Source organism: Perca flavescens, unplaced genomic scaffold (assembly GCF_004354835.1).
Source record: "Perca flavescens isolate YP-PL-M2 unplaced genomic scaffold, PFLA_1.0 EPR50_1.1_unplaced_scaf_46, whole genome shotgun sequence".
NCBI lineage: Eukaryota > Metazoa > Chordata > Actinopteri > Perciformes > Percidae > Perca > Perca flavescens.
In genome coordinates, this window is record NW_021166698.1 from 542 (window position 1) to 27,654 (window position 27,113).

General features: G+C 49.4%; 3 protein-coding genes across 4 annotated transcripts; all 3 read left to right on the forward strand.

Moving 5' to 3' along the window:
- The first annotated feature begins 1,093 nt into the window (after positions 1–1,093).
- On the forward strand, positions 1,094–11,214 carry LOC114551749 (trichohyalin-like). Its single transcript, XM_028572708.1, has 15 exons — positions 1,094–1,166; positions 1,823–2,013; positions 2,203–2,296; positions 3,205–3,846; positions 3,989–4,043; positions 4,148–4,322; positions 4,401–4,624; positions 4,708–4,779; positions 6,263–6,432; positions 6,518–6,772; positions 6,887–6,974; positions 7,130–9,849; positions 9,938–9,991; positions 10,139–10,177; positions 10,704–11,214. The coding sequence occupies exons 2-15, from the start codon at positions 1,847–1,849 to the stop codon at positions 11,199–11,201; spliced, it is 5,253 nt and encodes a 1,750-aa protein (XP_028428509.1). The 5' UTR covers positions 1,094–1,166; positions 1,823–1,846; the 3' UTR covers positions 11,202–11,214.
- An 831-nt stretch (positions 11,215–12,045) lies between these two features.
- LOC114551750 (uncharacterized) lies at positions 12,046–15,103 on the forward strand. The gene is made up of 5 exons (XM_028572709.1): positions 12,046–12,098; positions 13,795–14,174; positions 14,450–14,504; positions 14,601–14,775; positions 14,854–15,103. The coding sequence occupies exons 2-5, from the start codon at positions 13,824–13,826 to the stop codon at positions 15,101–15,103; spliced, it is 831 nt and encodes a 276-aa protein (XP_028428510.1). The 5' UTR covers positions 12,046–12,098; positions 13,795–13,823.
- A 58-nt stretch (positions 15,104–15,161) lies between these two features.
- LOC114551751 (uncharacterized) lies at positions 15,162–19,782 on the forward strand. 2 transcript variants are annotated; one of them, XM_028572710.1, is made up of 5 exons: positions 15,162–15,233; positions 15,810–17,746; positions 18,343–18,777; positions 18,914–19,046; positions 19,459–19,782. In XM_028572710.1, the coding sequence occupies exons 3-5, from the start codon at positions 18,495–18,497 to the stop codon at positions 19,712–19,714; spliced, it is 672 nt and encodes a 223-aa protein (XP_028428511.1). In that variant the 5' UTR covers positions 15,162–15,233; positions 15,810–17,746; positions 18,343–18,494; the 3' UTR covers positions 19,715–19,782. The 2 variants fall into 2 exon arrangements, 1 of the variants encoding a protein (XP_028428511.1); XR_003691988.1 differs by lacking the exons at positions 18,914–19,046; positions 19,459–19,782 and having other exon boundaries at positions 15,168–15,233; positions 18,343–18,591.
- The last annotated feature ends 7,331 nt before the right edge of the window (positions 19,783–27,113 follow it).

Here is a 27,113-nt window from a genome sequence, read left to right on the forward strand (position 1 = left end):
GGTCCCTCCAATGGTAGACTTCATACCAAACATGACTGGTCCTCACCCTGAAGGAACTCGCACCTCACGAACCGGGTCCTCTCCGATAGAAATACCTACGAAACTGGGCTTTTGATAGAAGTACATACGAAGTCGGGCCCATTTTTCCAGATGTTTCACCGGAAGGACATATCCAACAAACCGGGGCCCTCCAATCACTGGGCTCGGCGGGCCCCAGGGCCACGACTTTCGATAAAATATTAACACACGGAGTCCGGCTCGAAAGTTATCGGTTCGGGCGATCTGGACGCCGGATTGCAGTCCGCGCTGGGGCCCCGATTCGGTACACCGAATCGCGTCCACGAACCGGTCTTCCGATAGAAGTACATACGAAGTCGGGCCCATTTTTCACAGTTTGATTGGAGCCGATTCACGTGACCGGCTCTCACCCGTAAGGACACCGCACCAACAAACCGGGTCTTCCTCCAATTGAAATATATACGAAGGGCGCGGGCCCCCAGGGCCACCCTTCTCGATAAAATATTAACACACGGAGTCGCGGCCTCGAAAGTTATCGGTCTGCGATCGGCGCGGGACGCCGGATCGAGCCCCGCCGTTTTCGGGGCCCCCGGCGGCCCCCGTAAAGAACCGGCTTTGCCGAGGGGCTAGAGGGTCGGGGCTATGGATTCGGGGTCGAGCGGCCCCCGCGGGTCTTCCGTCCGAGTTTGGGGCCGATTGGAGCCGATTCACGTGACCGGCTCTCACGGGGAAGGACCCCGCACCAACAAACTGGGTGCTCTCCTATCGAAATACATACAAAGTTGCTCCCGGGGGGGGGGCGTCCTGCACAACGTCATTTTAATAAACTGGTAAAGTAGTCAGAGTTGTCTCAATACATTTCATTTATTGGTACAATATCAAATAAATAATCATTTATTAACTATTTGGCTTTTTTTTTTTTTTTTTTTTTTTTTTTCATGGGCCCCAGCCCCCAACCCTCAAAATCTTTTGTTCGCCCCTGTGTCCACTTGAACCTCGCTGCACGTGGGAGCTATCAATTAAGGGCGGTGTGGCGCCATCCAGGTGGATCAAAGAGAGAGGCTAGGGGGAGGGACACTCATTTAGCAGAGGAGTACGACGGAGAGGAGACAGCACCTTGGAGCGGCGAGTTAGAGCTGGATTTTGAGGTAAGAAACAGCACAAATTTTCGTTTTTTTAGCTTACAGGTACTGAATTTGTGTTGTGGTAGCTGTGTTTTTTCGAAGTTATTTCAGTATGTTCAGAAATGGAGCACTTTTGCAGGTTGTCACGAAGTTGTTGGTTTGTTAGACCGTCGTGTAACAAATCATTGAAATTAAAGCACTTAATGGTTTGAGATTATTTTTTTACGTCGTGTATGTGTTAATTTGCAAGTCATTTTACACACCAATGCCAATTAAGAAGCGCTTAGTTGTTTTACAACTTGTTTTCACGTCGTGTATGGGTTGTTTGCAAGTCATTAAAAGCACTAATTCCAATTAAGAAGTGCTTAGTTGTTTTACAACTCGTTTTCACGTCGTGTATGGATTGTTTGCAAGTCATTTCACACAGGAATGCAAATGAAGAAGAGTCTAATTGTTTTACAAGTCATTTTTGATGAGTTTTTGCTTTCCCCCGTTGTATAAGGGCTTTAACACATTACGTCATTTTCCCGGGAGTTTCAGCAGGGCATTTAACACAGGAATGCAAATTAATGGTATTTCATGGTGTACACGTGATGTGGTTATTTATTTTATTTTTTCAATTTGTTTTATGTGGTTCATATTTTATTAAAAAGTGTTCATTTGTGCTTTTTATTTCAAAGTAAAGAGTGAGTTATTGCAAGAGGATGGAGAGGGCTGGGGCGTCAACCCAAAAGCCCAGAGTGACCAAGCAAGGGCACAAATGTCCAATATGTGGGCTGGAGTACGCCGACTTAATGCAGCACCTTAAACTAGGTGAACGCGTGGTCAACAGAACGGAACTGGACCTGCTCTCTAAGCTGTCACACAGACAGTAAGTGTCTTATCTAATGTATTTATTTATCTTTATAACTTGGCCTTTTTATTTTTTTATTATTAAATAACTGGCCGATTAATGGGTCCTAGATGGATTTATGAACACATTTGTTTTTCCTTTTTAATTGCTAAACTTCCTATAAATCAAAAGTGTGAGCACTCAATCTTTTTCACTGTATTTCTACAGTTTCACGGCAAGCTTGGATTGCCCGGTACGTCACTGCGACTCCAGGAAGATGAACAGGCTGGACAAGCACCTTCTAAAAGTGCACAAAGTGGAGGTAAGAATTGGAAGTCCATCCCTGTGTGGTTTTTGTGTCTCGGTGAGGCCATTCCAGATTCGTAAATGCAGCTATAGAATGAGATTTGGGAAGTACTGCGGAACTAACATTACAGGGACTCACACCCAGAACCCATTTATCCTATGTGTTTGTCCATAAAAGTGTGTGAATATGTATTCTACTGAATTAATTTGAGCTCTGGGTTAAGATCACTGCTCACTGTATTAGTTTGAATATAATGTGTATTTGACATAAGACTATATTGCATACTTGAGCTGTGGGCAGGACTGTGGAACTAACATGGCAGGGACTCGCACCGTGTGTGTCTCTCTGTGTGTGTGTGTGTCTCTGTGTGTGTGTGTGTCTCTGTGTGTGTGTGTGTCTCTGTGTGTGTGTGTGTCTCTGGGTGTGTGTGTGTGTGTGTCTGGGTGTGTGTGTGTGTGTGTGTCTCTGTGTGTGTGTGTGTGTGTCTCTGTGTGTGTGTGTGTGTGTGTGTGTGTGTGTGTCTGTGTGTGTGTGTGTGTGTGTGTCTCTGTGTGTGTGTGTGTGTGTGTGTGTGTGTCTCTGTGTGTGTGTGTGTGTGTGTGACAATTAAGCAGCAATGGCCATATGTATTCCCATAGCTTGTACATATGTTGCTAAATTCACCATGTATGTATGTCTTCTACTAAAGTGTAAGAAGTCAGAGCTAATGACCAACAGCATTGCAGATTTATATAGACTGCTTTCAGTTAGAGCAGATACCTGCAGGTTCTTACTTTAAAGGGACTCGCATGTAGAATCAGGGTATTAGTTTATTCTAATGAGTCGATTATCTTTGCATTTGAAAAGAATACTCGTTACTGTGGGTTTTTTTTCCCGCCCACTTTATTTTTAGAGACTAAAATGGTAAACTTTCACATTTTCAGAACAACATGGTGACACTTTATGTTCAAAAGGCGAAGGACCGTTACATCGCGAGAGAACTGGCATTGCTCAGGGCGTCCAAACCCCACCCACCAATGGTATCCCATTTTGACGAGATTGATGATGCAGCCATTGAAGAGGGGATCAGGAGGGAGTTGGAGGACCCTTCCTCACTCCCACTTGATGTCGAGGCCCCATCCGCCGCTGAGCCGCCCGATGCTGCTTCCGCCCATGTGACGCCGTCGAACGAACCCGCCAGCGATGTCGTGGCCCCATCCGCAACTGAGCCGTCTGATACTCCCGCTGGTGAGGTAGTGGCCCCGTCCACCGCTGCCTCGCCTGATGCTGCTTCCGCCCGTGTGACTCCGTCGAACAAACCCGCCAGTGATGTCGTGGCCTGGTCCGCCGCCGAGCCGTCTACGACTCCTTCCACCAGTGCGACACCCTTGAACGAACCTGCCAGCCATTTGCCAAGAAAGCAGTTGTTTAGGAGGAACAAGCCGGTTGTGAGGACTCCGACCCCCCTCTGCAAGAACTGCAGGATCCTTGCTGCCGAGCTGAAGGTGGTGAAAGAGCTGCTGGAAGCCGAAATACAACGGAACGACGACCTGAAACAGCTGCACTTCTCAACCAATCGAGAAAAAGTGAGCATCGTGTTAGTCCTCAACTGAGCGTCTCTTACATTAAAGGGTCTCGATGCTAGAAGTTGGGTCTTTTACCATTGAAACGTTGGACAGATAAAATGCAGTATCTGTGACAAAATGAGCTCATGTTTTCCAATTTCAGGCAGAGAAGTACAGGAGGCGCAAGTCCTACTCCCCGTCAAAAGCGCCGAAGTATGGTAAATATGACCTCCGCGTCCATGTCAAACTACTTTTTTTTTTTTTTTTTTTCTTATTTTTGGTGCTATTGTTTTGTATGTGTGTGTGTGTTTTGTAATTTTAGTTAAACTGGTAGAGGAGTTCAGGGAGCACACGGAAGGAAGCGATCCCACGCGGAAAATGAAGGAGAATGCCCGCCAGCGAGCTAACCACGTCCTTAACTTCCTGACGTTCATGTCCAAGCCCGCTGTTCCACATATGAACCTTCTCTTTCTCAAGGACTACGCTCGGATCAGGAGGTAAGTATAAAATTGGAACGACTATTGGTGTGTATACGGGTAGAAGACGTTTCCTAATTGATATTTTTGTATTTCAAGATATGCGGCCCATCTGGCTGACAAAAACTTTAAGCCTACGACCATAAAAAGCTACCTGACGGATGTGGTGGCTTTTCTGAAGTATGTTATGAGTATGGCACCAGAAGGGGTGAAATTAGGCGTGAAAAGCCTAAATGCGCTGCTTGTGGAACTCCGGGCGAGGATCAGGGACGTGGCGAGAGCTGTGGTGGGACAACAACTGGCCCAGCGCCGCAAAAAGTCCAGTAAGATCACATCGCCCCTCTATTTGTTGACGAGTCACACAAAAATGCAGAACACTTGTATGATAAATTGTTTCAATTTTCAGGTGAACTGGTGAAAGCGAGTAATCACGCGTGGTTTCTTGAAAATGCACCAGACAGGATTTCTGTTGCACTCGGTAAGAATCGCTGCTCACTGCAGTAGTTTTAATAGACTGTGCATTAGACGTGAGACTATATCGCATACTTGAGCTGTGGGCAGGACAGCTGACCTAACATTACAGGGACCCGCACCCAGAACCTGGGATTTGCCATGTATGTATATTCTACTAAAGTAATTTGAGCTCTGGATTAAGATCCCTTCTCTCTGCCTTAGTTTGAATATGTGTATTTGACGTGAGACTATATCGCATACTTGAGCTGTGGGCAGGACAGCTGACCTAACATTACAGGGACCCGCACCCAGAACCTGGGATTTGCCATGTATGTATATTCTACTAAAGTAATTTGAGCTCTGGATTAAGATCCCTTCTCTCTGCCGTAGTTTGAATATGTGTATTTGACGTGAGACTATATCGCATACTTGAGCTGTGGGCAGGACAGCTGACCTAACATTACAGGGACCCGCACCCAGAACCTGGGATTTGCCATGTATGTATATTCTACTAAAGTAATTTGAGCTCTGGATTAAGATCCCTTCTCTCTGCCTTAGTTTGAATATGTGTATTTGACGTGAGACTATATCGCATACTTGAGCTGTGGGCAGGACAGCTGACCTAACATTACAGGGACCCGCACCCAGAACCTGGGATTTGCCATGTATGTATATTCTACTAAAGTAATTTGAGCTCTGGATTAAGATCCCTTCTCTCTGCCGTAGTTTGAATATGTGTATTTGACGTGAGACTATATCGCATACTTGAGCTGTGGGCAGGACAGCTGACCTAACATTACAGGGACCCGCACCCAGAACCTGGGATTTGCCATGTATGTATATTCTACTAAAGTAATTTGAGCTCTGGATTAAGATCCCTTCTCTCTGCCTTAGTTTGAATATGTGTATTTGACGTGAGACTATAACGCATACTTGAGCTGTGGGCAGGACAGCTGACCTAACATTACAGGGACCCGCACCCAGAACCTGGGATTTGCCATGTATGTATATTCTACTAAAGTAATTTGAGCTCTGGATTAAGATCCCTTCTCTCTGCCTTAGTTTGAATATGTGTATTTGACGTGAGACTATATCGCATACTTGAGCTGTGGGCAGGACAGCTGACCTAACATTACAGGGACCCGCACCCAGAACCTCGGTTTAGCTAGGTGTTCATCCATAAAAGTTTGTTTTGTCTATGCTCTACAGAAGAATCGTGCTTGACATGCTAATGGTGAGTCCTGAGCTTAAACATTCACCCTTGCTGGTTCTTGAGCACGTCACTGGGCTAATATTGAGGCTGGTCTTTACACTACGGGGTCTTGCATGTAGAAACGGGCTCAGGCTACATTCTGTAAAGTGGCTTGAGACCATATCACTTGTTAAAAAAAGAAGAAAATGCACTATATAGATAAAGTGGTGGAGGTGGGCTTCGGGGTGTGGGCGTGGGCAATCCTTTGCTAAATGTCTTAAGTATTGCATAAAGTAGTCTTGCTATTCTTTTGCAGAATATCTTGAGAAAACTCCTGCAGATAAAAAAAGGCAGAGGAAGTTTTTCGGGCTCCTGAGTGGTTACATCGTAGCGTTGACTGGGCACAGGAAAGGCGTTGTTCTCAACATGACGCGGAAAGAGGTCAAAGCGGCAGAGAAATTGAAGAACGGCGATCGCATCATACGGGTAAGTACGACAATGCTAAGTGCAAAGTTCGTTGTATGGTGATTGAGCTGCTCTGAGAGAATTGTCACGCTTTTTGATATTGTAGGTGGAGCAGCACAAGACGGCTCGCTACTTTGGCCAGGCGGCCATACCGCTGACGAAACGGGAGTACTCCTGGTTCCTCAGATACAACTGTCTCCGGTCTCGCATAGAGGGAGGTCTAGAGGCAGAAACCTTCTTTCACACGTCCAGTGGCTCAGAGTGCCTGAAGCTCCCCGAATACTTCAAACAGGCGTGGGAGTCGTTGCAGTTGGGAAAGGCTCCGAGCTTCAACCTCCTCCGATCCTCTGTCGCTACTTACGTGAGAAAACTTCTAAGCTAGTTTTTCATCATATGCAATAATGTGGTGAAATGTGGCACGCATTTTAGTCCTGTGTTTTGTTTTTATTCTGTTTTACATTTGTCATTCCTCCAGACGAAGAGGCAACTGGGATCGAAGGCATACAAACGAGTGGCGGCCTTCATGTGTCACGATGAGCACACGGCCAAGAAGTTTTATCATGGTTCGTTAAATCTTAATTGTGCAATGCGGTTTGGTCAAATACAGCTGATATTTCCATGCAGACTGCTAGCTTTAGGTTTCTATATGCACTGAAAAAGCATCACTTTAATCTGTATTCAACATCTAATCTATTCGGTCCGCAATTGCTTCGCACAGCGGAAGACCCGGCAGCCGAGGTCTTCAACAGCCGAAACCTATCCATCACAGCGATCTCAGCTTACGCTGTCAAGATCAAAGGAGGCACCCAGGAGACTAGAGCCACAGAGGAGGTGGAGGACCGGGACAGTGTGGAGGACCGGGACAGTGTGGAGGACCGGGACAGTGTGGAGGACCGGGACAGTGTGGACGACGAGGAGGAGGAGGAGGAGGAGGACGACGACGACGAGGAGGACGAGGAGGACGACGAGGAGGAGGAGGAGGAGGTTGAGGACGAGAATGTGGAGGACCAAGACATGGGTGAGGACGACGATGAGGAGGAAGTGGTACTAATTGAGGACTCGGATAGAGAGGATGTAGAGGACCGGGGGATGGAGGAGGAAGAAGACAAAGAAAAACTGACTCTAGTAGTAGAGGACTCGGACAGAGAGGATGAAGTAGAGGACCAGAAAATGGAGGAAGAGGACGGTGCAGATGAATGCCCAGACAGGACTAGGACTGGGCCAAGTTGTCCGATAAAAAAGCGGCCCTGTAAGTCTGAAGCCGAACAGAAGAGGGACAAGTCTGAAGCCAAACGGAAGAGGGAGTCCTCCAAACCTCCTCTGCCTGAGGACCGGCCCTGTGAGTCTGAAGCCAAATGGAAGAGAGAGTCCTCCAAATCTCCTCTGCCTGAGGAGCGGCCCTGTGAGTCTGAAGCCGAACAGAAGAGGGACAAGTCTGAAGCCAAACAGAAGAGGGACAAGTCTGAAGCCAAACAGAAGAGGGGCAAGTCTGAAGCCGCTCAGAAGCGAGAGTCCTCCAAACCTCCTCTGCCTGAGGAGCGGCCCTGTGAGTCTGAAGCCGTACAGAAGAGAGACAAGTCTGAAGCCAAACAGAAGAGGGGCAAGTCTGAAGCCGCTCAGAAGCGAGAGTCCTCCAAACCTCCTCTGCCTGAGGAGCGGCCTTGTGAGTCTGAAGCCGTACAGAAGAGGAAGTCCTCCAAACCTCCTCTGCCTGAGGACCGGCCCTGTGAGTCTGAAGCCAAACGGAAGAGAGAGTCCTCCAAATCTCCTCTGCCTGAGGAGCGGCCCTGTGAGTCTGAAGCCAAACAGAAGAGGGACAAGTCTGAAGCCAAACGGAAGAGGGAGTCCTCCAAACCTCCTCTGCCTGAGGACCGGCCCTGTGAGTCTGAAGCCAAATGGAAGAGAGAGTCCTCCAAATCTCCTCTGCCTGAGGAGCGGCCCTGTGAGTCTGAAGCCGAACAGAAGAGGGACAAGTCTGAAGCCAAACAGAAGAGGGACAAGTCTGAAGCCAAACAGAAGAGGGGCAAGTCTGAAGCCGCTCAGAAGCGAGAGTCCTCCAAACCTCCTCTGCCTGAGGAGCGGCCCTGTGAGTCTGAAGCCGTACAGAAGAGAGACAAGTCTGAAGCCAAACAGAAGAGGGGCAAGTCTGAAGCCGCTCAGAAGCGAGAGTCCTCCAAACCTCCTCTGCCTGAGGAGCGGCCTTGTGAGTCTGAAGCCGTACAGAAGAGGAAGTCCTCCAAACCTCCTCTGCCTGAGGACCGGCCCTGTGAGTCTGAAGCCAAACGGAAGAGAGAGTCCTCCAAATCTCCTCTGCCTGAGGAGCGGCCCTGTGAGTCTGAAGCCAAACAGAAGAGGGGCAAGTCTGAAGCCGCTCAGAAGCGAGAGTCCTCCAAACCTCCTCTGCCTGAGGAGCGGCCTTGTGAGTCTGAAGCCGTACAGAAGAGGAAGTCCTCCAAACCTCCTCTGCCTGAGGACCGGCCCTGTGAGTCTGAAGCCAAACGGAAGAGAGAGTCCTCCAAATCTCCTCTGCCTGAGGAGCGGCCCTGTGAGTCTGAAGCCGAACAGAAGAGGGACAAGTCTGAAGCCGAACAGAAGAGGGGCAAGTCTGAAGCCGCTCGGAAGAGAGTGTCCTCCAAACCTCCTCTGCCTGAGGAGCGGCCTTGTGAGTCTGAAGCCGTACAGAAGAGAGACAAGTCTGAAGCCGAACAGAAGAGGGGCAAGTCTGAAGCCGCTCGGAAGCGAGAGTCCTCCAAACTTCTGCCTAAGGAGCGGCCCTGTGAGTCTGAAGCCGAACAGAAGAGAGACAAGTCTGAAGCCGAACAGAAGAGGGAGTCCTCCAAACCTCCTCTGCCTGAGGAGCGGCCCTGTGAGTCTGAAGCCGAACAGAAGAGGGACAAGTCTGAAGCCGAACAGAAGAGGGACAAGTCTGAAGCCAAACAGAAGAGGGGCAAGTCTGAAGCCGCTCGGAAGCGAGAGTCCTCCAAACTTCTGCCTAAGGAGCGGCCCTGTGAGTCTGAAGCCGAACAGAAGAGAGACAAGTCTGAAGCCGAACAGAAGAGGGAGTCCTCCAAACCTCCTCTGCCTGAGGAGCGGCCCTGTGAGTCTGAAGCCAAATGGAAGAGAGAGTCCTCCAAATCTCCTCTGCCTGAGGAGCGGCCCTGTGAGTCTGAAGCCAAATGGAAGAGAGAGTCCTCCAAATCTCCTCTGCCTGAGGAGCGGCCCTGTGAGTCTGAAGCCAAACAGAAGAGGGAGTCCTCCAAACATCCTCTCGCCAGAAAGCGGCCTAGGTTTGAAGCGGGACAGAAGAGACGCTACTCCAAACCTCCTCTGGATAGAAAGCGGCTTAGGTCCAAAGCGGAACAGAAAAGAGACTCATCTGAAAATCCTCTCCCTAAAAAGCCCAAAATTGGTGGAAAGTGCCTTTTCAAAACCAATAAGGTAAGGGTGCCCTTAGACCCACACATTTGAAACGCACCGTAATATCTTTCAGTCAAAAATTGACGCCGTATACTCTGTATTTATCTAGGAAGTGTCCTCTGAAGAGGAAGGGGGGCTTCTTCCGACCGACACAGAACAAGAGGTGAGTTATTTTAGGTTCATTCACGCATCTTTTAATTTTCCCTTTTTTTTTTATTAAATGAATGGAAAAACCATTGATCTTGGTATAATCAGTTTCAACACTCAACACATTGGTGGCATTTGCCTAATTTATCTTTGCCTTTTCTAGGAGTTGGGCAGCACTCAGGGAGATGAACAAAGACCAGTTGTGAGTATAATTTACCCAATTGTATACAAATAACTAAAAGAATATTGCATAAATTGGATCTGTAACATTGTGTACGTCTCAGAGTCTTATGGTTAAGTTTGAGGATGATTGGAGCTGAAATGACATGTGTGACATAATGTTTCTCACATTAAAGGGTCCCACAGGTAGAAGCTGGGTAGCCAGTGGCCTCCTGACTTTTGACCACTCATTTAACTCTCTGCTACATAATTTTGAGCTTAGGCTCCTCATCTAATAAAATTAATACTTTTTTTTTTTTTCTGTAAATGTACAAAAATTGCAGCAACATTCTTTTTATTTATTTTTTTCAGTTCATGGTGAATTTGTTTTCAGCATTTAAATCTTACATTATAGGGTCCCACAGGTAGAACCCGGGTCTTTCCCCATTGATGCACTCGGTTTAATAAAGGGTGTTTCAAGTGTACAAAAATCTAAATAAGTTTTATCAGTGTTAGGGTTGGTTAAACTGTATCTTTACTTTTTTTTTTTTTTTTTTTTTTTCCTCCAGGCGAAGGGTCCATCGGAGGACGCAGGTCTGTTGGAGAATGCGGTGGAGGCGAAGGGTCCGTCGGTGCAAGTGGACGCGGAGGATCTGTCGCAGGACGCAGGTCTGTTGGAGCATGCGGTGGAGGCGAAGGGTCCGTCGGTGCAAGTGGACGCGGAGGATCTGTCGCAGGACGCAGGTCTGTTGGAGCATGCGGTGGAGGCGAAGGGTCTGTCGGGGCAAGTGGAGGCGGAGGATCTGTCGCAGGACGCAGGTCTGTTGGAGCATGCGGTGGAGGCGAAGGGTCCGTCGGTGCAAGTGGAGGCGGAGGATCTGTCGCAGGACGCAGGTCTCTTTGGCGATGCGGTGGATCTGTCGGTGCAGGTGGAGGATCTGTCGCAGGGCGCAGGTCTGTTGGAGGATGCAGTGGAGGTGAAGGGTCTGTCCCACGACAGTTCTGACTCATTTGAACTGCCATGCGGGCAATTGGAGGCTGAGGAGAGGGGAATTCTGCAACCATGAGCAGGGTTAAACCAAAGTGTTGAACACACCTAATTTTGTTTGCAATAAATCAAAAGTTCCTGTTTTTGTCTGGTCTGCAAATAAAAAATGTAGACAAATGATAACTGTGTCTTTCAATTGAATTGGAGTGAATGAGTAAAGTGCTTTAAATTGTCATTTTGAACATTTTTTTTTAAATGGAATCAGAGGTCAAATGAGTTTCTATCATTAAAGGGTTTCACACCTACAATCCAGATTTTCTTCCAAATTCAAATTATTGAGCATTTTGTGACCTTTTAATGAAACAACGGGCCAATTCAGTAGTTTTAAATGAATTCATAGCTCTGAAATGAGCATGTGCAATTCAGGGGTGATGCACAATTGAGCGTTGGCATTTTCGGGGCCCTAGGTGGCCCCTGTTCGACCAGGCTTTCGGAAGGGGCTATGAGATTGGGGGTTGAGATCCGTGGTCCTACGGCCTGTGTGAGTCTTCTGGTCGAGTTTGAAGCTGATGTTCTTACCCGGAAGGACCCCGCACCTACAAACTGGGTGCTCTCCAATCAAAATGCATACGAAGTTGGTCCCTGGGGGGGTTAGGGGGGAGGGAGGATCCTGCACACCTTCATTTTAATAAACTGCTAAAGTAGTCAGTTGTCTCAATACATTTCCTTTATTGGTACTATATCAAATAAATCATTTAACTTCTTATTTATTTATTTTTTTTTTTTTAAATGGGCCACAGCCCTCAATGTTTTGTTCACCCCTGCAGCTTGTTTGAGCTGTGGGAGGTGCTAATTAGCGTGCGTGCAGGTGAGATCAAAGGAAGCAGCGCAGGGGGAAAAGGGGCAGAGCAGTCGGAAATTGAGAGGACAGAGAGAGCAGATTGGAGCAGCGGAAGTCCCAGGCAGACGTTTTGAGGTAAGAAACAAACGAAATTCCGTTTTACAAACTTACAGGGACTGACTTTGTGTCGTGTTAGTTGTTTTTTATCGATGTGATTGCAGAAATAAATCATCTCTGCAGGTTTATGTGTAGGATTTCACGTCATTTTCCCGGGAAATTCAGCAAGCCATTTAACACAGTACGTCATTTTCCCGGGAGTTTTAGCCAGGCCTTTAACACAATACTACGCCATTTTCCCGGGAGTTTTAGCCAGCAATTTAACACATGGATGCAAAGGGATTGTTGTTAATGGTGTAAACGTTATTTTTGTATGGGTTTTACGTGGTTAAAACACTGTTAATTAAGTCAGGACAAAGTGCATGCAGCGGTCGGGCAGGCACATCAAAGGGAGGAGGGGGGGGGAGCAGCAGAAGTCCGAGGCAGATTTTGAGGTAAGAAACAAAAGAAATTCCATTTTATTAACTTACAGGGACTGACTTTGTGTTGTTAGTTGTTTTTTATCGATGTGATTGCAGAAATAAATCATTTCTGCAGGTTCATGTGTAGGATTTCACGTCATTTTCCCGGGAAATTCAGCAAGCCATTTAACACCGTGCGTCATTTTCCCGGGAGTTTTAACCAGCCATGGATGCAAAGGAATTGTTGTTAATGGTGTACTTGTTATTTTTGCACGGGTTTTATGTGGTTAAAACACTTAATTGAGTCGCGTGCAGCGGGTCGAGCAGTCACGTCAAAGGGAGGGGAGAGCAGTCATAACAGAGAAGTCTGAGGCAGATTTTGAGATAAAAAAAAACAACACTGAAGACCCCCCCCCAACGAGAAACTGGGTTTAGCTATGTGTGTGTGTGTGTGTGTGTGTGTGTGTGTGTGTGTGTGTGTGTGTGTGTGTGTGTGTGTGTGTGTTCTACAGATTTAACTTGGGCTCTGGGTTAGGCCTGACCCAAAATTAAAGGGACTCGCACCATGTGTATTCTACAGATGTAACTTGAGCTCTGGATAACACCACCGCTCACTTCATTAGTTGGAATATAATGTGTATTTCACTTGATACTATATGATGCACTTGAGCTCTGGGCAGGCGGATCTAACATTAAAGGGACTTGCACCGAGGAACCGGGTTAAGGTTTGTGTTGGTCTATAACCGGGTGTTTGTGTGTATATTCTAAAGATTTAACTTGAGCTCTGGATTAACACCACTGCTCACTTCAGTAGTTGGAATATAATGTGTATTTCACTTAAGACTATATGATGTACTTGAGCTCTGGGCAGGCGGATCTAACATTAAAGGGACTCGCACCGAGGAACCGGGTTTAGCTTTGTGTTGGTCTATAACAAGGTGTGTGTGTGTGTGTGTGTGTGTGTGTGTATTCTACAGATTTAACTTGATCTCTGGATTAACACCACTGCTCACTTCATTAGTTGGAATGTAATGTGTATTTCACTTAAGACTATATATAGATATACTTGAGCAGTGGACGAACTAACATTAAAGGGACCCACAACTAGAAACCGGGTTTAACACTGCGTGTGAGCCATCCTCCCCCTCTGCCGTTTCCCGGTGTGTGAGGCGTCCATTCCCCGTTGTTTCTTTTCCTAAACCCAACCTCCGCCGTCCCGTTATTGTTTTCCATTTCCTATCGATAATATACTGACAATACTAGGATATATTTAGAGACAAAAATGTTTTCCTCACTGTCTTTATTTTTTACAGATTTTAACTTAATTGTTTCACATGAGGAGATGGATGATGCTGCTGTAGAAGATGGGATCAGGAGGGAGATCCAGGACCCTTCCTCAATCACACCTGCCAGCGAGGTCATGTCCCCATCCGCCGCTGAGCCGTCTGCCCCTCGTTCCGCCCCTGTGATGCTGTCGAACAAGCCTGCCAGTGAGGTCGTGGCCCCAGCCGCTGCCGAGACGTTTGCCACGCCGTTTAGAAGGAACAAGCCGGTGCCGAGGACTCCATCCCTCGGCTGCAAGAACTGTGAGGTACTCTTCGCTGAGGTGAAGGTGGTGAGGCAGCTGCTGGATGTCAAAGTGGCCGCGAATGATGAACTTAAAAAGTTGCACTCATCGATGCGTCGAGAAACTGTGAGCATTGTGTTATTCCTCTGATTCTGATATAACATTGCCATTATTTCCAACGGTGCTATAAGCTTAGGCTTTGGGATTCATGATATCGTGGCTTCTTTGAGTCTTCTGGTTAAGTTTGAAGCTGATTGGAGATCAACTGAGAGTTTCTTAAATTAATGGGTCCCGATTGCTAGAAGTTGGGTCTTTTACCATTGAAATATGGGATTGATGAAATGCAGTGCCCTGCAATGCATGTGTGACAAACTAAGCTCATTTTCTCTTTTCAATTTAAGGCTGCGAGGTCCAACAGGCACAAGCCATTTTCACTATCGAATGCGCCTCCATATGGTAAATATAACAATCATGTCAAAGTGTGTGTGTGTTTTTTTTGTTTTTTTTTGTAGACTATTGTGTTTTGAAAAAAGTATGTTCTCGTATTTTTAGTCAAACTGGTGGAGGGGTTCAAGGAGCACACGGAAGGAAGGCATCCCACGCAGAACACCAGGCGGAATGCCAGACAGCGAGCTAGCCACGTCCTTTACTTCCTGAGGTTTATGTCAGAGCCAGCTCTTCCTGATTTGAACCTTCTCTTCTTGAAGGACCACGGTCGGATCAGAAAGTAAGTACCAAATTGTAAGGATTATCGATGTCTAAAAGAGTAGAAGACATGACCTAATTGATATTTTTCTATTTCAAGATTTACAGACCATCTGATAGACAAAAACTTGAAACCGATGACAATAAGAAGCTACCTGACAGATGCTGCTGCATTTGTGAGGTACATTTGCAGTATGGCGCCAGGAGGGGTGAAAATAGGTAGGAAAAGCCTCAGTGCGCTGCTAGTGGAACTCCGGGTCAGGAAGAGCGAGGTGTCGAGATCGGTACAACAGCTACACCTGTCTCAGCCCTGCAGGAAGTCCAGTAAGATCACATCCCCCCACCTCTAGTTGTTGACAAATCATAAAACGTTGAAAACATCTATAAAAATTTGTTGTTAATTTTCAGTTGGACTGATGAAAGCGACTTATCATGCATGGTTTGTTGAAAACGCACCAGCAAAGATTACTGCTGCACTCGGTAAGAATCGCACAATTATACTATAAGGTGTATTTCACATAAGACTATCTTTAGTCTGGGCAGGCCTGCTGACTTAACATTACAGGGACCCACACCAAGAAACTGGGTTTAGCTGTGTTGGTCTATAAGTGTGTGTGTGTGTGTGTGTGTGTGTGTGTGTGTGTGTGTGTTCTACAGATTTAACTGGAGCTTTGGATTAACACCACTGCTCACTTTATTCGTTTGAATATATGTATTGTACATAAGGCTATAGGCATGCAGACCTGCCATTAAAGGGACCCACACCCATAAACCGGGTTTCTGGGTGATGGTAAAGTAGTTTGAGCTCTGGATTAAGATCACTTTTCACTGCATTATTTTAAATATGCTGTGCATTTTACTTAAGACTATTTTTTTTTTTTATATATATATACATTTACATCTGGGCAGGCCTGCTGATCTAACAATACAGGGACCCGCACCTAGAACCTGGGTTTAACAAATCTGAACATCCAAGCAGGATCGGCTACATGAACATCAATATATTTGACCTCTTATTTGTTTTTTTTTTTTTTTTTTCATTTCTTGCACCGACAGACCCTCCGCATCCTCCGACGGACCCTTCGCCTCCACTTGCCCGGCTGGCAGTTCAAATGAATTGGAACCGTCTTGCGACAGACCCTACACCTCCACCGCATCCTCCAACAGACCTGCGTCCCGGGACATACCCTTCAGCCTCCACTTGCACCGACAGACCCTCTGTGTCCTCCGACAGACCCTTCGCCTCGACTTGCACCGACGGACCCTCTGCGTCCTCTGACGGACCCACCGCGTCCTCTGACGGACCACTCAGGAGCCCGAAGAACAACGCAGAGGAGGAGGTAGAGGACAAGGACATGGAGGAGATGCTAGTAGAGGAACCGGACACAGGAGGAGGAGGTAGAGGACCGCCGCATGGAGATGGAGGAGTAGGGAGAAGAGCAGGACACAGAGGAGAGTGCGGAAGGTGTGTACATTGTGTATCGTTAGAACGACATAGAAAAAGGCAAAATACCGCTACGTTGCGCAAGAACTTTGCTTTGCCGAGGGCGTCCAAAACCCTCCCGCCGATGGTGTCCCATCTTGACAAGATCAGTGACACTTCCGTAGAAGACGGGATCAGGAGGGACATCCAGGACCCTTCCTCACTCCCACCTGCCAGTGATTTCATGGCCCCATCCTCCTCTGAGCCTGGTGCTGCTCCTTCCACCCTTGTGACACAGTCAAAAACCTGCCAGAGAGGTCGTGGCCCCATCTGCCGCTGACAGACCCTCCGCGTCCTCCGACAGACCCATCTCCTCCACTTGCCCGCATGGCAGTTCAAGTGAATCGGAACCGTCTTGCGACAGACCCTTCACCTCAACCGCATCCTCCAACAGACCTGCGTCCTGCCACCTGCGACGCAGGTCCGACTGGGTCTGAGGGCATCCTTACCCTGTTGGTTTTGAAAAGGCAGAGGAGGAGTCTCTCTTCTGTTCGGCTTCAGACTTGTCTCTCTTCTGTTCGGCTTCAGACTCACAGGGCCGCTCCTTAGGCAGAGGAGGTGTGGAGGAGTCTCTCTTCCGTTCAACTCGTCGAACAAACTCGCCGTCCCTCGGCTGTAAGAACTGTGAGTTACTCGTTGATACTTTTAAGATCACTGCTCACTGTATGTTAGTTTGAATATAGTGTGTATTTTTACTACTTGAGCTCTGGGCAGGACCTAACATTGAAGGGACCCACACCCAGGAACCGGGTTTAGGAATTTGTCTTGATTTGTCTTTGAATTTGAGCCTTTCCCAACTCCGACGACTCCCACGCCTCTTTGAAGTATTCGGGGAGCTCGAGGCACTCAGAGCCACTGGAAGTGTGAAAGAAGGTTTCTGCCTCTAGTCCTCCCTCAATGCGAGACCGGAGACAGTTGTATCTGAGGAACCGGGCGTACTCCTTTTGTGGCAGCAGTTTTTGCTTCGACCTCTTTCCGCGCCATGTTGAGCACCCCGTCACCGCCACGATGTAACCACTCAGGAGCCCGAAAAACATCCTCTGCCTTTTTTTATCTGCAGGGGTTTTCTCAAGAGAATCTGTAAGAGCACAGTCCCACCTGCCAGTGAGGTCGCAGCCCCATCCACCGCTGACAGACCCTTTACGTCCTCCGACAGAGCCTTCACCGACAGACCCTCCGACGGACCCTTCGCCTCCACTTGCCCGCATGGCAGTTCAAGTGAATCGGAACCGTCTTGCGAAAGACCATTCACCTCCACCGCATCCTCCAACAGACCTGCGTCCTGCGACAGACCCTCCGCCTCCACTTGCACCGTCCCCTTTCCACTAGCGTGACACCGTCGACTGTGACAAGGCAGAGGAGGAGTCTCTCTTCTGTTCGGCTTCAGACTTGTCTCTCTTCTTTTGGGCTTCAGACTTACAGGGCCGCTCCTTAGGCAGAGGAGGTTTGGAGGATTCTCTCTTCCGTTCAACTCGTCGAACAAACCCGCCGTCCCTCTGCTGCAAGAACTGTGAGTTACTCTTTGATGCTTTCAAGATCACCGCTCACTGTATATTAGTTTGAATATAGTTTGTATTTTTACTACTTGAGCTCTGGGCAGGTACTAACATCGAAGGGCCCCACACCCAGAAACCGGGTTTAGGTATGTGTTGGACCATAAAAGTGTGTTTGTATATTTTACGTAAGTAATTTGAGCTCTGTATTAAGACCACTGCTCGCTGCGTTATTTTGAATATGCTGTGCATTTTACTCAAGACTATTTTATACACTTTAAGCTCTGGGTAGGCCTGCTGATCTAACATTACAGGGACTCGCACCCAAAACCTGGGTTTAGTTATGCGTTTGTCCATTCAAGTTTGTATGTATATATTCTACTGAAGTAATTTGAGCTCTGGATTAAGATCACTGCTCACTGCATTATTTTGAATATACTGTGCATTTTACTTAAAACTATATTATCATACTTAGCTCTGGGTAGCCCTAACATCAGAGGGACCCACACCTAGAACCCGGGTTTAATAAATCTATGCAATCAAGCAGGATGAGCTACATGAACAGCAATATACTTGAGGTCTTATTTGTATTTTTATTTAATTTCTTGCACAGACGGACCCTTTGCGTCCTCCGACAGACCCTTTTCCTCCACTGACAGACCCTCCGTCTCCACTTGCACAGACAGACCCTCTGCATCCGGTTCCTCTGACGGACCACTCAGGAGCCCGAAGAACAACACAGAGGAGGAGGTAGAGGACCAGGACATGGAGGAGATAGTAGTAGAGGAACGGGACACAGGAGTAGGAGGTAGTGGAGAAGCAAGAGCAGGACACAGAGGAGAGTGCAGAAGGTGTCCATATTTTCAGAACAACATGGTGACACTGTACGTTCAAAAGGCAAAGGACCATTACAGTGCGAGAGAACTGGCGTTGCTGAGGGCGTCCAAACCCCACCCGACTATGGTATCCCATCTCGACGAGATTGATGAAGCTGTAATAGAAGAGGGGATCAGGAAGTTGGAGGACCCTTCCTCAGTCCCACCTGACAGTGAGGTCGAGGCCGTGTGTGTGTGTGTGTGTGTGTGTGTGTGTGTGTGTGTGTGTGTGTGTGTGTGTGTGTGTGTGTGTGTGTGTGTGTGTGTGTGTGTGTGTGCTCTTATTTGCATTTGTTTCCATTTTTCCAGGTGCAGGGATGGTTTTCCACCGACGGACCCTTGGCCTCCACTTGCACCGACGGATCCACCGCGTCCTCCGACAGACCCTCGGCATCTGCGCTTTCTTTCAGCATGAACCGGCCGTCCCTCGGCTTCGAGAACTGTGAGTTGCTCACTGATGCTTTTGAGATCACTGCTCACTGCATTACATTTTTGAATATAGTGTGTTATATTTACTGCTCGAGCTCTTGGCAGGACCTAGCATTGAAGGGACCCACACCCAGAAACCGGGTTAAGGTATGTGTCGGCCCATAAAAGTGTGTTTTGCATATTCTACGTAAGTAATTTGAGCTCTGGCTTAAGACGCTTGCTCGCTGCGTCATTTTGAATACGCTGTGCATTTTACTTAAGACTATTTTATACACTTTAAGCTCTGGGCAGGCCTGCCGATCTAACGTTACAGGGACTCGCACATAGAACCTGGGTTTAACACATCTGCACATTCAAGCGGGATCGGCTACATGAACGGCAATATGTATTTGAGCTCTTATTTGTATTTGTTTCCATTTTTCCAGGTGCAGGGATGGTTTTTCCACCGACGGACCCCTGGCCTCCACTTGCACCGACGGATCCACCGCGTCCTCCGACGGACCCTCGGCATCTGCGCTTTCTTTCAGCGTTTCGTTCTCCTCGGCCTCCTCTCGGCCGCCTTGCAGCTCAGAGGATCCCGCGGTCCGCAGCAGTGCGGAGTCGTTTGACCTGCGAGTCGACCGAGAGGAGGCCGGGGAGGCGGTCGTCTCTGTCTGGAAAAAGTGCACGTGCAATAAATAAAGATGAAAAAAACAATGGTGTTTTTTCAATTGAGCGTTTGTCAATGAATAAAGTTCTTTTAAATTGTGTCTTGTGTTATTAACATGCATGAAATTGAATAAGGTTTAAAGGAATACGCCACCGTTTGTTGGAATAGGGCTTATCCCGGTCTACCCTGGCTTTAGGTAGGTGGGGTCAGCACATTTTCTTTGTCTCGGTGCAAGAAATTGGTTTTTTTTGTTGTTTTTTTACGCAAAACATGCTAAATTCCATTCGCTACGCTATGCTAAAGCTGCCGGTGTTGCACCAGACTAAAACAACGCATGCACAAATAAAATGCGTTGTCCCACCTAGGGGAGACCGCGATAAGCCCTTTTTCAACAAACGGTGGTGGCGTGTCCCTTTAAGCTCCAATATGGGTTCTATCATGAAAGGGGTTCGCACCTAGAAGCGGGGTCTTTTCCCCCCATTGAAATGCACACGAAGTTGGGTCTTGAGAGTCCTTTGGAGCTCAGGTGAGAGTTCAGTAACCTCCTGACACTTTACTGCTGAGCTGACCTCAAGACTCAGCCCCGTGTAGTCCAATGGAACCCCACCATTGAGTCCAGTGTGGCTCGACATGCCAGTTTGTTGTGTCTCTATGTCAAAATCACTAAATTCAATTCAATTTTATTCATAGTATCAAATCATAACAAGAGTCATCTCGAGACACTTTACAGATTTCAGAGTAGCTCTAGACCACACACTTATGATTATTTACAAAGCCCCAACAGTACACTTGTATGATATGGGTCCGCACGGAGAAGCAGGGTGGATCCGGACAGTTTGGGTGACCCAACATCCCAGTGCGGACCCACCAACCCGGTGCGGGTCTCCCACAAGATGGGACCTCACTGAGAACCCGGGTCTGTCCGCAAGACCCAGGTTCTCCTTATGAACCCATATTCTCCGTGCGGGTCTCTCATGAGATGGGTCCTCACGGAGAACCCGGGTTTTTCAGCAAGGCCCAATATCTCCTTGTCGACCCAGATTCTCAGTGCGGGTCTCCAATGAGATGGGTCCTCACGGAGAACCCGGGTTTTTCAGCAAGGCCCACTATCTCCTTGTGGACCCAGATTCTCCATGCGGGTCTCCCATGAGATGGGTCCTCACGGAGAACCCGGGTTTTTCAGCAAGGCCCAATATCTCCTTGTAGACCCATATTCTCAGTGCGGGTCTCCCATGAGATGGGTCCTCACGGAGAACCCGGGTTTTTCAGCAAGGCCCACTATCTCCTTGTAGACCCAGATTCTCCATGCGGGTCTCCCATGAGATGGGTCCTCACGGAGAACCCGGGTTTTTCCAGCAAGGCCCACTATCTCCTTGTGAACCCAGATTTTCCATGCGGGTCTCTCATAAGATGGGTCTACACGGAGAACCCGGGTCTGTCCGCAAGACCCATGTTTTCCTTGTCGACCCAGATTCTCAGTGCGGGTCTCCCATGAGATGGGTCCGAACGGAGAACCCGGGTCTGCCCGCAAGACCCACTATCTCCTTGTCGACCCAGATTCTCTGTGCGGGTCTCCCATGAGATGGGTCCACATGGGGGAGTTGGGTCTGTCCGCAAGACCCACTATCTCCTTGTCGACCCAGATTCTCAGTGCGGGTCTCCCATGAGATGGGTCCGAACGGAGAACCCGGGTTTTTCCAGCAAGGCCCACTATCTCCTTGTGAACCCAGATTTTCCATGCGGGTCTCTCATAAGATGGGTCTACACGGAGAACCCGGGTCTGTCTGCAAGACCCATGTTTTCCTTGTCGACCCAGATTCTCAGTGCGGGTCTCCCATGAGATGGGTCCGAACGGAGAACCCGGGTCTGCCCGCAAGACCCACTATCTCCTTGTCGACCCAGATTCTCTGTGCGGGTCTCCCATGAGATGGGTCCACATGGGGGAGTTGGGTCTGTCCGCAAGACCCACTATCTCCTTGTCGACCCAGATTCTCAGTGCGGGTCTCCCATGAGATGGGTCCGAACGGAGAACCCGGGTCTGTCCGCAAGACCCACTATCTCCTTGTTGACCCAGATTTTCCATGCGGGTCTCTCATAAGATGGGTCCACACGGAGAACCCGGGTCTGTCCGCAAGACCCATGTTTTCCTTGTCGACCCAGATTCTCAGTGCGAGTCTCCCATGAGATGGGTCCACACGGAGAACCCGGGTCTGTCCGCAAGACCCACTATCTCCTTGTCGACCCAGATTCTCAGTGCGGGTCTCCCACAAGATGGGTCATCACGGGGAACCTGGGTCTGTCCGCAAGACCCACTATCTCCTTGTCGACCCAACAACTCAGTGCGGGTCTCCCACAAGATGGGTCCTCACGGGGAACCTGGGTCTGTCCGCATGACCCGACAACTCCTTGTCGACCCAACAACCCAGTGCGGGTCTACCATGAGTTAGGTCCACCGGAGAGTCTTTCGACTCTAAACCTTTGTACGGACACAACATCTAGACTCCCTTATATTAATATCTTCAATTATAATATATTATAATACATATGTGTACATGATAATAACAACCCGCACGGAGGCCCCCGGGGGCCCCTCACGAGGCCCGGCATCCCAATTTGACCCAACTTTTCGCCAGAGTCCCTCATAAGTCAGCTTTCACCTGTACATACAATACACGCGTGTACACGACAATAACAACTTCGAGGGGCTCCCCCACCCACGCGGAGGCCCCCGGGGGCCCCTCACGAGGCCCAGCATCCCAGTTTGACCCAACTTTTCGTTGTGAGTCCCTCATAAGTCAGCTTTCACCTGTACATACAATACACGCGTGTACACGATAATAACAACTTCGAGGGGCTCCCACACCCACGCGGAGGCCCCCGGGGGCCCCTCACGAGGCCCAGCATCCCAGTTTGACCCAACTTTTCGTTGTGAGTCCCTCATAAGTCAACTTTCACCTCTACATACAATACACGCGTGTACACGATAATAACAAATTCGAGGGGCTCCCCCACCCGCGCGGAGGCCCCCGGGAGCCCCTCACGAGGCCCAGCATCCCGGTTTGACCCAACTTTTCGTTGTGAGTACCTCATGAGTCAGCTTTCACCTGTACATACAACACACGCGTGTACACGATAATAACAACAACCGAGGGCTCCCCACCCGAGGAGGCCCCGGGGGCCCCTCACGAGGCCCAGCATCCCAGTTTGACCCAACTTTTCGCCAGAGTCCCTCATGAGTCAGCTTTCACCTGTACATACAATACACGCGTGTACACGATAACAACAACTTCGAGGGGCTCCCCCACCCGCGCGGAGGCCCCCGGGGGCCCCTCACCAGGCCCAGCATCCCAGTTTGACCCAACTTTTCGTTGTGAGTCCCTCATAAGTCAGCTTTCACCTCTACATACAACACACGCGTGTACACGATAATAACAACTTCGAGGGGCTCCACCACCCGCGCGGAGGCCCCCGGGGGCCCCTCACGAGGCCCGGCATCCCTGTTTGACCCAACTTTTCGTTGTGAGTCCCTCATAAGTCAGCTTTCACCTCTACATACAATACACGCGTGTACACGATAATAACAAATTCGAGGGGCTCCCCCACCCGCGCGGAGGCCCCCGGGGGCCCCTCACGAGGCCCAGCATCCCAGTTTGACCCAACTTTTCGTTGTGAGTCCCTCATGAGTCAGCTTTCACCTGTACATACAATACACGCGTGTACACGATAACAACAACTTCGAGGGGCTCCCCACCCGCGGAGGCCCCCGGGGACCCCTCACGAGGCCCGGCATCCCTGTTTGACCCAACTTTTCGTTGTGAGTCCCTCATGAGTCAGCTTTCACCTGTACATACAATACACGCGTGTACACGATAATAACAACTTCGAGGGGCTCCCCCACCCGCGCGGAGGCCCCTGGGAGCCCCTCACGAGGCCCAGCATCCCAGTTTTAACCCAACTTTTGGTTGGGGTTCCCTCACAAGTTAACTTTGACCTGTATATATAATATATATGTGTACACGATAATAACAACTTCAAGGGGCTCCCCCACCCACGCGGAGGCCCCCGGGGGCCCCTCACGAGGCCCGGCATCCCTGTTTGACCCAACTTTTTGTTGTGAGTCCCTCATAAGTCAGCTTTCACCTCTACATACAATACACGCGTGTACACGATAATAACAAATTCGAGGGGCTCCCCCACCCGCGCGGAGGCCCCCGGGGGCCCCTCACGAGGCCCAGCATCCCTGTTTGACCCAACTTTTCGTTGTGAGTCCCTCATGAGTCAGCTTTCACCTGTACATACAATACACGCGTGTACACGATAACAACAACTTCGAGGGGCTCCCCCACCCGCGCGGAGGCCCCCGGGGACCCCTCACGAGGCCCGGCATCCCTGTTTGACCCAACTTTTCGTTGTGAGTCCCTCATGAGTCAGCTTTCACCTGTACATAAAATACACGCGTGTACACGATAATAACAACTTTGAGGGGCTCCCCCACCCGCGCGGAGGCCCCTGGGAGCCCCTCACGAGGCCCAGCATCCCAGTTTTAACCCAACTTTTGGTTGGGGTTCCCTCACAAGTTAACTTTGACCTGTATATATAATACATATGTGTACACGATAATAATAACTTCAAGGGGCTCCCCCACCCACGCGTAGGCCCCCGGGGGCCCCTCACGAGGCCCAGCATCCCAGTTTTAACCCAACTTTTGGTTGGGGTTCCCTCACGAGTTAACTTTGACCTGTATATATAATACATAGGTTTACACGATAATAATGATTTCAAGGGGCTCCCCCACCCGCACGGTGGCCCGGCATCCCAGTTTGAACCCAACTTCTCATTGGGGGTCCCTCACAAGTTAACTTTGACCTGTATATATGATACATATGTGTACACGATAATAATAACTTCGAGGGGCTCCCCCACCCGCGCGTAGGCCCCCGGGGGCCCCTCACGAGGCCCAGCATCCCAGTTTTAACCCAACTTTTGGTTGGGGTTCCCTCACGAGTTAACTTTGACCTGTATATATAATACATATGTGTACACGATAATAATAACTTCAAGGGGCTCCCCCACCCGCGCGGAGGCCCCCGGGGGCCCCTCACGTGGCCCAGCATCCCAGTTTTAACCCAACTTTTGGTTGGGGTTCCCTCACAAGTTAACTTTGACCTGTATATATAATACATATGTGTACACGATAATAATAACTTCAAGGGGCTCCCCCACCCACGCGTAGGCCCCCGGGGGCCCCTCACGAGGCCCAGCATCCCAGTTTTAACCCAACTTTTGGTTGGGGTTCCCTCACGAGTTAACTTTGACCTGTATATATAATACATATGTTTACACGATAATAATGATTTCAAGGGGCTCCCCCACCCGCACGGTGGCCCGGCATCCCAGCTCAGTGTGGGTCATTACATTACATGTCATTTAGCTGACACTTTTATCCAAAGTGATGTACAATTGCCGTATATACATAGGCGTTTGACCTATGATATATATGATGATATATATGATATATATATATATGGACCCCAACGCCTCGGGAGCAACTATGGGTTAAGTGTCTGTGCTCAGGGTCTATCCACTGCGCCATCACCACCCAGGGGGTCCCTCCAATAATAACTCAGGGGCCCGCGATGGGGCCCCCGATTGGGCCCAACATGTCCGAATGCACCCAACTTGACGGTGTGGGTCCCTCCGATAATAACTTCAAGGGCCCCCAGGGGCCCCCTGATGGGGCCCAACATGTCCGAATGCACCCAACTTCACGGTGTGGGTCCCTCCAAAAATAACTTCAAGGGCCCCCAGGGGCCCCCAATGGGGCCCAACATGTCCGAATGCACCCAACTTCACCGTGTGGGTCCCTCCAATAACAACTTCAAGGGACCCCAACACCCGCACGGACGCCCCCAGGGGCTCCTCATGAGGCCCATCGTCCCAGTTTGAACCCAAGTTCTCATTTGGGGTCCCTCAGAAGTTAACTTTCACCTGTATATAATCTAATATGAAACTAAATCCAGAGTTAAATGCGTGTGTGTTGTTAAGGTGGTGCTGCCGGCGGCGGCATCCAGACTCCATCCAATGGAAAGAAGACTGGGCTGGTTGGACCAATATTCCTCTGCTTGTCCTGGGGGCTTCCTCGGGGGGAGCTTCGCAGATATTATTGAAGGCTCCAACACTGAGTATTTTGGCTCGTACGGTGAGAACGGGCCAGGTTACGGGCCCCTGGGGGCCTCCTTTGACGCCCCACTTGTCCCAATGGGGCCCAGACTTGCAGAAAGAAGATGGCTCGTTGGACCGATATTTCTTTGCCGTTCCGGGGGCTTCCTTGGTGGGGGAGCCTTGAAGCTATTACTGAAGGGACTCACACCGAGTATTTGGGCTCATACTTGCAGAAAGAAGATGGCTGGTTGGACCAATATTTCTTTGCTGTTCTGGGGGCTTCCTTGGTGGGGGAGCCTCGAAGCTATTATTGAAGGGACTCACACCGAGTAGTTGGGCTCATACGGTGAGTATTGTTGTCATTGTTGGCCCCTGGGGGCCTCCAATGGGTCCCAACTTGTCCCAATGGGGCCCAGCTTTGCCAGATGGACCCAACTTGGAGCTGTGGGTCCCTAACTTACCGTTCCCAACTGGGCACAAGTTGTGCCAATGGTACCCAAGGTGTCCCACTGGGGCCCAGCTTTGCCAAATGGGCCCAAGTTGGAAGTATGGGGCCCTAACTCACTAACCCCGACGGGTCCCAACTTGTCCCAATGGGACCCTACTTAGCCCAGCGGGGCTCAGCTCGTCCCGATGGATCACAACGGTGGCCAACTTGGCCCGTCGAGGCCTAACTTGGCCCAACGGGAACCCAACGAGACCCAGCTTTGCCCAATAGGACCCAATGGAACCCAATGGGACCCAATGTGGCTGAAGTTTCTTGGCCCAGTGGCTCTCAACTTGGTCCAATGGGTCCCTGCTTTGTCCAATGGGGCCCAATGGGACCCGAGTTAACCCACCGACGCCCAATTGTCTGGCCTCGATGGGGTCCAAGTCGCCTCAATGTGACCCAGCTTGTCACAATGGGGCCCAATGGGGCCCAGGCTGTCACAGTGGGACCCAGCTTGTTACAGTGGGGCCCAATGGGTCCCAACTTGTCCCAATGGGACCCAGCTTGTCACAGTGGGACCCAACATAAGCCATTGATTCCCTTTTATCTGGACTCAGTGGGTTCCAACTTGTCCCAATGGGGCCCAACTCGTCCCAATGGGGCCCAACTTGTCCCAATGGGGCCCAATGGGGCCCAACTTGTCCCAACGGGGCCCAGCATGTCCCAATGGGGCCCAATGGGTCCCAACTTGTCCCAATGGGACCCAGCTTGTCACAGTGGGGCCCAGTGGGACCCAACATAAGCCATTGATTCCCTTTTATCTGGACTCAGTGGGTTCC

Bases quoted from the DNA above. Each gene is read 5' to 3' on its own strand.
- LOC114551751 (XM_028572710.1), top strand. From the start codon at position 18,495: ATGGAGGAGATAGTAGTAGAGGAACGGGACACAGGAGTAGGAGGTAGT. The intron at 18,778-18,913 runs GTGAGGTCGAGG...CCATTTTTCCAG, and splicing joins TTCCTCAGTCCCACCTGACA to GTGCAGGGATGGTTTTCCAC. The intron at 19,047-19,458 runs GTGAGTTGCTCA...CCATTTTTCCAG, and splicing joins GTCCCTCGGCTTCGAGAACT to GTGCAGGGATGGTTTTTCCA.
- LOC114551750 (XM_028572709.1), top strand. From the start codon at position 13,824: ATGGATGATGCTGCTGTAGAAGATGGGATCAGGAGGGAGATCCAGGAC. The intron at 14,505-14,600 runs GTAAATATAACA...TCGTATTTTTAG, and splicing joins ATCGAATGCGCCTCCATATG to TCAAACTGGTGGAGGGGTTC. The intron at 14,776-14,853 runs GTAAGTACCAAA...TTCTATTTCAAG, and splicing joins GACCACGGTCGGATCAGAAA to ATTTACAGACCATCTGATAG.
- LOC114551749 (XM_028572708.1), top strand. From the start codon at position 1,847: ATGGAGAGGGCTGGGGCGTCAACCCAAAAGCCCAGAGTGACCAAGCAA. The intron at 3,847-3,988 runs GTGAGCATCGTG...TTCCAATTTCAG, and splicing joins TCTCAACCAATCGAGAAAAA to GCAGAGAAGTACAGGAGGCG. The intron at 4,780-6,262 runs GTAAGAATCGCT...ATTCTTTTGCAG, and splicing joins CAGGATTTCTGTTGCACTCG to AATATCTTGAGAAAACTCCT.